This window comes from Linepithema humile, chromosome 7 (assembly GCF_040581485.1).
Source record: "Linepithema humile isolate Giens D197 chromosome 7, Lhum_UNIL_v1.0, whole genome shotgun sequence".
Lineage (NCBI taxonomy): Eukaryota > Metazoa > Arthropoda > Insecta > Hymenoptera > Formicidae > Linepithema > Linepithema humile.
This window is the reverse complement of record NC_090134.1, coordinates 9,295,908-9,308,004: the sequence shown is the minus strand read 5'-3', so window position 1 is coordinate 9,308,004 and position 12,097 is coordinate 9,295,908. Positions and strand designations below refer to the sequence as shown.

General features: G+C 34.4%; 1 protein-coding gene and 1 long non-coding RNA gene across 3 annotated transcripts in view; one reads left to right on the top strand and one right to left on the bottom strand.

Moving 5' to 3' along the window:
• LOC105668513 (uncharacterized) overlaps positions 1–12,097 on the bottom strand; it is a 90,296-nt gene that overhangs the window by 36,945 nt on the left and 41,254 nt on the right. The window contains exon 3 of one of the 2 annotated variants that reach the window (XM_067359290.1): positions 3,085–3,858. The exons of the other annotated variant lie outside the window; for it this stretch is intronic. Within the exon in view, the coding sequence (XP_067215391.1) occupies positions 3,712–3,858 (147 nt within the window). The 3' untranslated portion in view covers positions 3,085–3,711. Of the gene's footprint in view, positions 1–3,084; positions 3,859–12,097 lie in introns of those variants that run through there. 2 annotated transcript variants of the gene reach the window in all.
• LOC105668515 (uncharacterized) overlaps positions 1–12,097 on the top strand; it is a 72,640-nt gene that overhangs the window by 39,195 nt on the left and 21,348 nt on the right. The gene's annotated exons all lie outside the window — the stretch shown is intronic.

Below are 12,097 nucleotides of genomic sequence, written 5' to 3'. Positions count from 1 at the left end.
ACAGTCAAAATATTTTGCAAGATTATTTACCACTTTTTGTTATCTATCTATATATGAGCAATGCAAATTTTTGCATGCTTTTAATACTTCTCTTGCTTTCCACGCTCTTGTAATTAATCCCTAAGGTCATGCAGCACATATTTGCACATTAAATAAAGTATGCTATAACTCTTATAATCCTGAAATATGCACAAAAGATTAAAAGGGAGATAATATTCAAACGACAAATTATACTTCACAAATGTAATTTGTGATCCTCATAACGACAAGCGTGCGGAAAAAGCAGTAACACACGCAACGAGAGCCATAATTAGCGACGTATCGCCTAGCACACCGGTGACTCGTAATTAAGTCTTAATCAGGACGAATCGCAGAACATAGCAGAGCAGACTTATAGTATAGTATCGTCGATACGCTAATCCACATACACTAGCATCGGTGCGTTTCGCTGGCAAATTTAATAGAACCCGGTGCCGATTCCTAGATCAAAGATCTATCTTACTTCAGCATTGCCTTTCTCTCTCGCCTCTCGCATGCTTTGAGCGACCAAAGCGCGGGACAATTTCGAGGTCTTGCGGCAGCTTTCGCGTAATTGAGCAAGCGGTCGGACTGTAATCAGATACAGCGTTGCCAAGTAATAACGAAGAGAGAGCCAAATACCGATGAATACATTCATCCATCTGGTATACTGGCGAGATTAGCGTGAAGCGTCGATATCCAGCGCTATTCAGGTACATCTAGCTATAAATATAAACATATATATAGTAGCGTCTGTAATACGCGGTTGAAGTTCTCGAAAATTACTGATTTATGAATTATTAAACTGAAATAATTATGAGATTGAACGTTATTATGTCTCAATTAAAAGTGAGAATTTTATCACAAGGTCAATGATATTAAAATATTTTTCTTGTTTAGATTTATCCAATTTTATATTTCTTGAGTTTGTAATATGTATAGAGAATTGTGTATAGTTTATTCTCTTCTGAACTTTTTAAGCATAACGCTTTTTCGGAAGCATATTCAATTGCGAATATTTATCCATATTACGTAACTACTGTTCTTGCTTATTGTTATCTAAGTTTGCAAGCTCAACGTAAATCTTCTGCTGACTACAGCAATCCGAGTTGACTTCGGGGTTTGCTAATTGATTTCATAAATCCGAAAGTGCACGCATATTGCTGCCGACGACAGATCTCGTTCCGCGATTTAATGGAATCTCAAAGTTTAAGGGATATTCTCCGGCGCGATCTTCTTTCCCGCGCAATCGTCAACCGTATCTGAAGCAGACAAGCGAATAGTCAGTAGATATACGAGCCGGGTGTCTTCTTCGTCGAGAAGAAAGAGGAACGGATAGAGGAGTGAGGAGTTAGGTGGAGAAATCACGCATTTATTTTCGGGACAGGGAATCTCGCCGCGGCTCTCTGAATGGAGCTCGTGAAAGAGGGAGGATTGCTACGACCCGCTGGAAAATATACGTCTTTTCGCGAGGAGGTATAGGCTAGATCCTGCTAAATCTACTGGAATTAAACGCCGAGGGGCACTTAAGGAAAGGGAAACTCGAAGGCCGATTTATTCCGCAGCTTTTCACGCTCGCCCACGCGGCGATTATTTACTCGCCAGTATCTTTTGCGATATCGATGGTTTTTGACTGAATAGTTCAATAGAATGATTTTAAACGATAACTGAAAACATTGTAAAGTGTCTTCGGAAATGTTAATTTTTCTAAACATTTTTTTAGACGTTAAAAGTAAAACATGTAGAATATGAGATTAAAATATCGTTTAAACAATATTAAAATCTCATAAATGTTTCGTGTTTGGGATCATCATAAATGAGCAATCGAATTAACATCGGAATTTAGTTAGCAAACATTTTGAAAATGCTATTACATCGTAACTAGGCTATTCGATTTCAGTTAACACAATTTTCCAGCTTGAATTTCTATTTCGAAATATCTACGTTTGGTTTGTTTGTAATATTAGTTTTGATACGCTTTGATTATTTATTTATAAAATAGTTAGAAATAATTGTGATTGCAAAATTGCATAATATTAAATTTAATTGTAATTAAGAATGAATCTATATTGTTTTTTTATAATAATACAGTGTGTTTAAAAACGTCTATTATAGTCGTTTATAATTACTACAAAATTATTCCAAAGGAAAAAAATATTCCTACTTTTCTCGAAAATGTCATAACTGCAAATAATTAATTCAATTATTATAATGTATTATTTGTTAGAACCGTCAATACATAAATGCATTAAAGAGACCCGAAAACGAAGCAACTTAATTGGAAAATAGAGTTGGAGTCGCGTCTTGTCGCATTAGCATAAGACGCCATTATGAAAACCGATTAATTATGCTACTCTATCATCCTGCTGACGCGACGTGAGGACAAACGAGATATGTATTCGGTGCAGAGTTCTGAGTCTGACGGCTGTTATGCAGGTGTCTGTCTTTGTCTCGCAGCTTTTGCTCCGATTTCGTGTACTCGCGAGGAAGGAAACTTCTGTGCGTGAATGTCTATATACATATATATATATATATATATATGTATGTATGTGTGTCTGTATAGGTATATGCATTGGTTTGTTGCCCAAAGGAGCTTCATTGTCAGGCAGATTCAGTTTGTGGATTTGCTCTGTCCGTACGAAACACGGCCGTTTGTATGCATCGCACAGATTTCTCCGATTTGATGCCGAATGTCGGCAATTCCACCTTGTCATAGATTTTAACTTTGTTACAAACGTAGCGAATCGTTATGGTTAATGAGAGGTGTTCCTTCCGGCAATCTTCATCACGATTGACACATGTTCATATCGGTGTTCGGAAATTTCAAACAGTCGAGCAGTTTGGACAGTTTGGATCTCGAGATCGAACGTTAAAGTTCGAACTTTTCAAGTTGAAGCTCGAACAATTCATCATTTAATAGCTACTACTGCTTTATAATATGGTGGTCAATCGCTAATGATTGAAAGGAAATTGAGCCAATATAGAGCTATTGAATTGTTTATATAATCTTTTTTTTAATAAAAGTGAAACAAGAAGCGCTTCTTTTTGCGTAACGCTCGCGACGTTCAATTGATAATCATGGAAATGCAATAATCCTGCCGCCTATATCGTCTCTCTAGAAACGATGATGAAACAGTTTCGATATCGGGAATCGCATGCAATAAGCGGACTTTGAAGCGGCCAAATTGTTCTATCTAGAAAACGTTTTTGGTCGGTTGAAGTTTACAATAGGAATATCATACATCGATATTGCCCCTTTTATATCTATACGGCAGGTTCATCCTGCATTTATTGCTCAAAAATTGCAGTTGTACGGGCGATTTTTTTTTTATTTAGATACATCTCTGAACATTTGCCAAAAACCTTTCATTTTTGATGGATTATTTGTCAAAACTACCGATGGTATCTCTGACATGCAAAAAGCCATTTGAAAGTCATCAAAAATGCATTATAAATGGGGAAAAATAAATGCAATATGAAATTCAAGCACAATTAAAAATTTTTTTTATTATAAGTATACTATATAATATCCATATTTGAAGCTGCTTGTAACTAAAAATAATTTGTCTTTTTTGCTAATTATTTAATTTTTGATGATAGTCTTCGAAAAATTTTAAAGTTATCGATGATATTCCGCCTCATTTGCTATCAAGTTAGTTCTCGTAGAAAGTGTCCGCGCTGATGAGAATTTTGCTACTGGCAGATCGAGATGCGGGTCAACGCGAGAGGAACGTTGAGACGTCCGATCCTTTCGCGGTGTCGAGTTTCTAGCGGCGTCGTCTCCGGTATGATGTTTCCGGCCTTTGAGATGTAGATAAGAGACGTCAGTCGCAGGAAATCCTGTTATTTATTTATACCAAGTAGTTCTTTATTGGAAACTTGAGATGAAACTTGAGTCATTTTGAGTGAATATTGAATATACGATACGTTCCACCAATAGAGATGTATACTATTCGCTAAAACAAAGTGCAATATTCTAGTGTTTATCATATTTTACTTTAAGAATTGTATATAATACATTTTTAATTGCAACATTTGATATTTTAGTAGAAAAAAATTATTTTTTGATACAATAGAGATTATTTTATGAAATATAATTAAATACAGAGTAATATTTTTTTAATTTGATATATATTGTTTGTAATGAAAAGAAAATTAAAAAAATATTTATAAGTTTTCAGAGAAATATAAATACTGCAGTTTTAGATATATAAATTCTAAAATTAAATATAATTTAACGAGAATAATATAATCTGATTTACAGCTTGAGAGATGCATGATAAAAATTAAATTTCGCGACACAGTGAATGAAATTTTTTTCCGTTCTCGAGTACGATTTTCGGTGGTGCATCGGTGGCCGAGCGGGCGGCGGGTGAGGGTTAAAGAGCCGTGCCACCGACCGTAAAATAAATATTTGCGGTGAAACGCGAGGTGCCGGAGGCGCAAACTCCACCGCAAAAATACGCGACCACCGCTTCCCAGCCTCTTTCGGTCACGTATAACCTACCTACCGCTATTTTCGCACCGGTCGTCCTGAAAATACAAGCGGCCACTGCCGTCGCTCGTGGCCAGCATCAATTTTCCTCTTTTATCGTTCCCTTCGCGATTCTTATCACGCCTTTTTCTTTCGCCCTTATGTTTCTCTAAGATCTTGAATAAAAGAAATCTGATTTTTTCGGGAAGAAACGTATGTGTGTAATCTTTTAATAAATATAATTTGAATATATATTTGCGGTGAGATATATCTTTTGTTTGTGTTATGCGTAAACTTGAGACACGATTATCTCTTAACAATATAGTTTAGGGAAATGAGAGATTGAGATTGTTAAATAATTTCGAATCAATTTTAACAGTTGTAAAATAGTTAAATCAAAATATTATTTAAAATTCAATTTATCATCAGTATTAAAATGAGTTAAAAATATTAAAAAGTAAGAAAAAATATCAATAATTTTAATATCTTTTTTTTGCGGTTTTATTTATTAATAAATAGAAAGTTTTGATCTTGCAATGTTCCAATCATGATGAATATACGGTAATAAAAAAAAAATTGAGCTATCATTCAGAACACGCCAGAAGCAAAAGTAAAGCGCGTTGCATCCGATTGATATAATTGATACTAAAATACATTTTAATTGTGTTGTATTTCGCGTAAGTAATTACGCTTCAGTAATTACTTTACTCTTAATTTCACGGAGATCGAGCCTTTGGTCAATACAGTCTACAAACTGCTGGTACAACGCGAGTCGTGACGCGAGAAAACGTTCAGAAGAGAATCAGTTTCATAAATTAGACATTAAACTAAAAGGATGGCCGCAGACAGTAATTTCCTGAAAACGAAGTATCTTGTGGGAAGTTTAATTAAATTCGTAGCGATGATGCTGCATGAACATTTTGTTTAAAAGAGCAACATTACTCCCATCGGCTATCCAATGAAGAATAGTAACTGCCGATTGCAATTACAATAATGCGTTTTCTCTGCAGTACTAAATTGAAATAAATGCAAAATTATATTATACTAAAAAATTATGAAAGAAAAAATAACTGTAACCATAAATTAAAAGATCTTTTATTTTCATATTATTATATCGAAAAATTCAGATATCTAACAAGTGTATATAAAACTGTCGTGTTTATTTTGTGGAAATTTATAAACTCTTAATTTTGTGACTTTATTTTTAATAGTTCTGTAGTACTTGATAAAACAAATAGTTCGGGTTATTAAATCAAAGAAAATTGCCCAGAGCAAATTGAGATTCCTTGACGTTGCATCTCAATTTAACTTCAAAAGCTACTGAAGTTTTATGAGTACATTACGTTAATAGTCAAAAGTATAATTTTTTAAAATAATATAAATTTTTTAAAAATATTTCTTTTTTATTTATCTATTTAATTGGTTAAAGTATTTAAATTACGCGAGAACATTTTTAACTATTTGTTTTATTTATCAGAAACCACAGAATTATTAAAAATAAAATCTGAACTTAATAGTTTACGAATTTTTACGAAGGCGATACGCCCAGTTCACACGTATGCCTAATGAAGGTTTATCAGATAAAGAAAAAGTAGCGGGCAGCGGTGATGTCAATTTCCCGTGGAAAATAGATGCTGGTCCATTCGTACGCATGCAACCACAAGTTTATGTCCCATGTCATAAATTTTCCACGACAGAAGGTAGGCGAAAGGCGCGGTGGTCATTACTTAAGGTTAGTGCGGTTTTAATGGTGAACCATCAGAACGCGCACGTTTCGGCGAGGTATGTACATATATGTCGTGTGCAGTATAGTGAATCTATTTAATTAGATGACTTTTGTTGAAACCAATATTTTCTTAAAATAAAAATAAAAAGCCACGACATTTATTTAAATTTAATTTATCTTGCTAAAGAAATACAATTTTGTGCTGTTTGAAAGAATAACACATTTGATGAGCTAATCTTGTTTCTTGTTCTGTAGTTTTTAAAATAGAATATGTTAATCTAATTGTGTAATTGATTTACTACAATGCATTTTCTTTTATATGGTACAATTTTGTTAAAATGACGAGAATTGTGGTCTATATATTTAGAAATGAAATAGCTTGCTACACCAAGAGTTAATTGTTAATTTTCGTTCTTGTTTCCTGCGAATATCCCCATCTCTGTTTAAACGTCAATCTATTCAATTTGCATTTCCCAGCGGCGTCGTGCCGTTTTCGGAAAAGCGTTTTTTGTCGCTGTCAGTCACGTCTCGAAATCTCATTAGGTGATTGAAATTATTCCATTTTGATAGCTGGTGATGGATAATTACGTAAAAGGCAGATCATGTAATTGATAATAGATTGATTATTGATAATATAACCGAGAATGATTGAAATTATCGATAATATAACATGACAATTTGCAAGTCATTTCGCTACTTTGTTGCACGAAATTTCGGGCACCTCTCGAGACCACGTTAATTCAAGAGCCTTCTAAAGGGTTTGAGTGCTTTATAACTGGATAAAATATGTGGTTCTCCAGCGAGTGACCATATCTCGGCCGTATAATGACAGTCGAAAATGGTAGTGACCGTTTTGCTGCGCGCTCTCGAAGCGATCCGATAAGCTTCAGGAGGCGATAAGTGCTTCGTAATGCCATTAAATTTTGCGGTTGCCTGCTGGCCGACATTTCACGAAGGTATCTAAAGGGTAGTGCAATCTATATACATGGGATGATATATAAATGTTAAAGTAATTAGCAGTGATATATAAACGTTGTTTAATTAGTGATGTAATTTCCTGAGAGAAAACAGATATGTGTCGTCTGAAATTAATTTACTGATATTATCGTTTCGAAGTATATAACACAGTTCTTTTTGCTTTTGGAATATACGATAATTTATCATTGATAAACAATGCCACTTGTAATTACTGAGTATCGTGAAACGAAGTTAAGCGCTATAATTGATTTATGAAAAGCGCCGTGAAACTTTTCTGCCGAATATTTAACGACATGCCCAAATGACGTGAGTGTAAATTGATGACTATAAGCTGTTCGCGAGAGAACTTCCTAAATTTTCCATCTCTCGCCAATTTTACCTTCACGACTTAATACGCGTTCGTCACGAAGTTACTTGTCAAGAAAATTAATTATTATCGACTAAATAATTTCGGGGTAAATTTATATATCATATACAAAAACCTTTCCCCTTTTATTAAGAACGCGTCATGAGCAATTAAGTAAAACTCGTCGTACATACTTCGTCCGTTCATAATGTCAAATATCCCTTTGATGTCTTGTCTTTGCCCGAAGCTGTGACACAAAGGACATATCAAGTTTCGAATATTTGCCCCTTTGTCCAGCGTGTTGGATAGTTTCCTCTTTATATCAAATTTCCCTCTGGTTTCATATTTCAATAAAAAAGGAAAAATTTTTGCAAGAAATCGTTTTCTCTTTGTACGCAACTTTCAGCGTTTTATAGAAATAACTGTTAAAAGTTACATAAAAAGAAAATGTCAGGTACCGAATGCTTTCTCCCGATTTGTTCAACGTACGAAATACTTTTCCTTCTAAATTAAATTTCAAATGGTTTTTATTTCTGCAACAAAACAGGACATTATATTTATGTCAGAGGGTATTTTTGTTCCAAGAAAAATTTCTTAAAGTTTTACACAACGCTAATAGAATTTTTTTACGAAGCAATGTATTAGAATTTCAAGAACTTTTTAGGCGGGGGAGGGACATTTTTTTCGCAATGGAATTTCATCAAGTATTTAATTTTACCGTTTAATTAATATCCTTTTTTGGGGGGAGGTGGCCCTCCCGGAGTATTGCGTCGGTGACATCGCGGTATCTCGGGTCTCTTTATTGTGAGCGCAGGAAACGAGATTCCAGGAGAAATCGGATAGTAATTAGTCCTCCCGCTTTCCCTTCAATCCCTCGTCAGATCGTCAATTAAGGCCAACGGCGCGGCTCGTCTCGATTATGAAGGTGGCGTTCGAGAAGCGCTATAATACCTGACTTCCCACCGACAGGAAGGTAAGGGAGCCCTATAATCGAGGGGAGGATATTAACGCGCCAGCCGCAGATTATACACGTCGGAATGTATCGGAGAAGCAAATAATGAAAACTTTTAAAGAGTCAAATATTTTAAACAATTCAAGTGTCTCTTAATTAATATTGGAAATATTAATATATTTCTTACGAAGTTTTGCATAGTTAAGGTAATTTAATTGGTGTAAACTATGAACTGTGATAAGTGAATAATTCATCACTTCTTCACGCAGCTCATTATTTTATTTAATAAATTTTTGTTAGATTTAAATTGTCAGTCAAGAGCTTCGTGAATCTTTTTTGAGATAACTAAACGAGAATAAGTAACTTTGTTATTGAATTTAAATTTTTTATTGCTCTATACATTTTATTCTTTTTTTAATATTATTAAATTTTATAATAGTAATTTTATCTTCCTCTTTTATCCTCTACTTTTTTTTCCTTTTTTCTTTCCTCCTTTTCTTTTATTGTCATCAAAATAGCTTGATTTAAGAAGAATCGTGCAATTTCGTAATATATTATTATTTTACCAATGATATTTTTATTTTGTAATTTAACATAAGTTTTACGCGAAATACACACACACGTAAAAAAATATTTGTCTCGAATTTCTCAGATATTATATTACATTGCTTTATATCATATAACATATTGATTTTTATGAATTCCTAGCTTTCTTGAATATTCTGCACATACGAGAGAGCAAAATGACGAAGAAAGCTCTCATGCAGTCTTTAACTCCGGAATTTCGTTCCCGTTTCGAGAGTGGTAATGACGTTAAATACTTCTATCGACAAGCTTCTACCTTTTACTCGCTATGAATCAATAGTCGTTTGATCTTCCGATTGGCATTAAATTATCGTATATCGGATTTTTTCAGCCAGCGTCATGCTATTATTGCCTTTTCAACTTTTTTGTATTCGAGCTTCGAAATAAATAAATAATTGTTTCACTCTATTTATTCTGAAATATTCTGTATATAAACTTTATTTATTTTTATTATATACGGAAAGTACATCCGGTATAAAAACTGTTACTAAAAAGATTCAATTCGTAAAGAAAATATAAAATTATTTTTGATATTGAAATAAGAATTGAATATCTATTTGTTTAAACTTTCCACCATTTTTGAGATCCTACAAATTCTTGACGACTTGTAGGATAATAATAAAAAACGAAATATATTGCATCTAACAAAACGCTAAAAATTTTAAGGACGATTCTCTGTCGAAGAAAGTCGACGAAGTATCTCAAAAATCTAAAGACTACCGAAGTGTAGAAGCATTTATGCTCCATTTTGCGAAATTTCAAAATTCCTCCGAAAATATTTGCCAAGCCGAATGTCCGGAATTCAAGGCGCGCTCGCGTTGTTGGCTCAAAAAACAAGAATCGCGAACGGTGCAACGCTAGTAACGAGAAAATAACGGCGCCACGAGCGCGCTACATCGTTGCACTATAGCATTCACGGCGAGCTGGTTTATACGTAGGCGAGATACGCGTGGTGACGGTCGTACTGTGAATTACCCGTGTTGTTCCACTCCTGTGTGTGTGCATACGAGCGCAGTCGCGATCAATCCGAAGGAAGACGTAACTTTATTTTATGTAGAGTTAATTTGTTTATCCGCATTTCTTTATTGATTTGCGGACTTAGCAAATTTAGAGATATTATGGCAGTTGATGAAAATCTTACAAGAGTTGTTTTTTTTTTTTATAGAAATTAATAACAGGAATTTTATCAAATACTGAGTATAATGCGACTATTATATCAATATTTTAATATAAATTAATACTTTTATTATTGCACAATAATTTCCTAATTACCACCTTTAAAAAAGGGATAAGAATTTACATAATGGAATTATTTTATTACTATACTTTCCACACAACGATATATTTATAACAGTTTCTCTCTATTTTCTTCAAATTCCGTGCACCGCATAGAGAAAACTTTTATTGTAGCAAAAATGGATGGAACAGCGATAACTGCATCTCTTTCTCTCTTTCTCTTTGGCTCTCTCTCTCTCTCTCTCTCTCTCTCTCTCTCTCTCTCTCTCTCTATCTATCTCTCTCTCTCTCTCTCTTTCTCTCTCTCTCTCTCTCTCTCTCTCTCTCTCTCTCTCTCTCTCTCTCTCTCTCTCTCTCTCTCTCTCTCTCTATCTATCTATCTCTCTCTTTCTCTTTCTCTTGTTTCGCGTATGCATTCATTGCGTAAAGCTCGTATGCACGCATTGCGTAAAGCTCGTAAGACTGTATCTACATTACGAGAGCATTCGCTTTGCGAAATGCTAGACCGCTAAGATGTTTTCTTGTAAATTCACGTTTGTATAACATCTGATATTTTTATTCGCATATGATTTTTCTAACAAGTAAATATTGTTGCGATTATTTTCTGCCGCTCTTTTACTTTTAAAAATATTCTCAAAATTAATAGTTTTAGTAGAATTAAAGCTAGCTGGCCAATTAATATTAACTTTTTTATAAAATATATTATATTTTTACGTTAAAATTTTCATTTATATGACATTTTCTCGGGCTACAACAAAGTTTAATGCATATTATATTTTGCACCATTTAAATGGTTAAAAATATTTTTGAAACTAATATTTTATGAAATTAACACTCACGTACAACTCATGGTTTTCTCACAATTTTGTTGCGTGAAATTTAGCTTTGCATTATTTTATATTATACATACATTATTTTATACTAAAGTAATTTAATAGCATAAAACTCATATGTTTAATCAATATTGCTTTTTAGAAATTTTTTCATATTTTTTTGAAAATAATGAAAATATTAAAAATATTGTTTGTAATTACGAAATGCTATCGAAATTCTCAGTGAAAAAAATCATTCTCTAAAAAATTTGTCCTAATATAAAATCGACATTGTATATTATAAACTTTTTAGGTAATCATGAATATGTCAGATTTACATGTTTACGTCATTAGGTACTACTTCGCTTCTTATGTTAGAGTATGTCTGACTAAAACCTTCTTTATCCACTTGCATGCTCGCATATGCAAATATTTTTGAATAATTAATCGAAAACGCATCAATTCGTCTGAAAGCAACAGAAGCTTCTACTCTACTCTGTGTACAACTTTGAAGCGTGCTCAAGACATTAGAACGCGACCCTTCTAACCCCTTTATTCCCTTCTATTCGAGTGGATATGAAAGGAGTAGTTGAGTGGGTCACTTTATACACGCGCACACATAGCTTCGTGAGTAAACGCGCAAGTAACCACTGAGCAAGGGTACTCGCCGCAACTACCAACCCCCTTACCAGCCTTCCCCTCCGTCTCACTCCCGCGTGGGGGTGGAATACGAATTTCCTGATCTGCATAATGCCCGGCGCGGTTCGCTTTTACCGTGTCAATAACAAACTTTGCACTTGTGCAACTGCCGGTGTGTATAAGGTCGCCGCCGCTCGCGCCTCCCACCCGGCGGCGAGTCGGACCCCGTGACAGGGAACACTGGATACTTAATTCTGGAGTAACGACCCGCGAGTGGTACTAAGATGCAGTGGAAGTGGGTCACCGTGAATGAATACGCGAATCGCCGGAC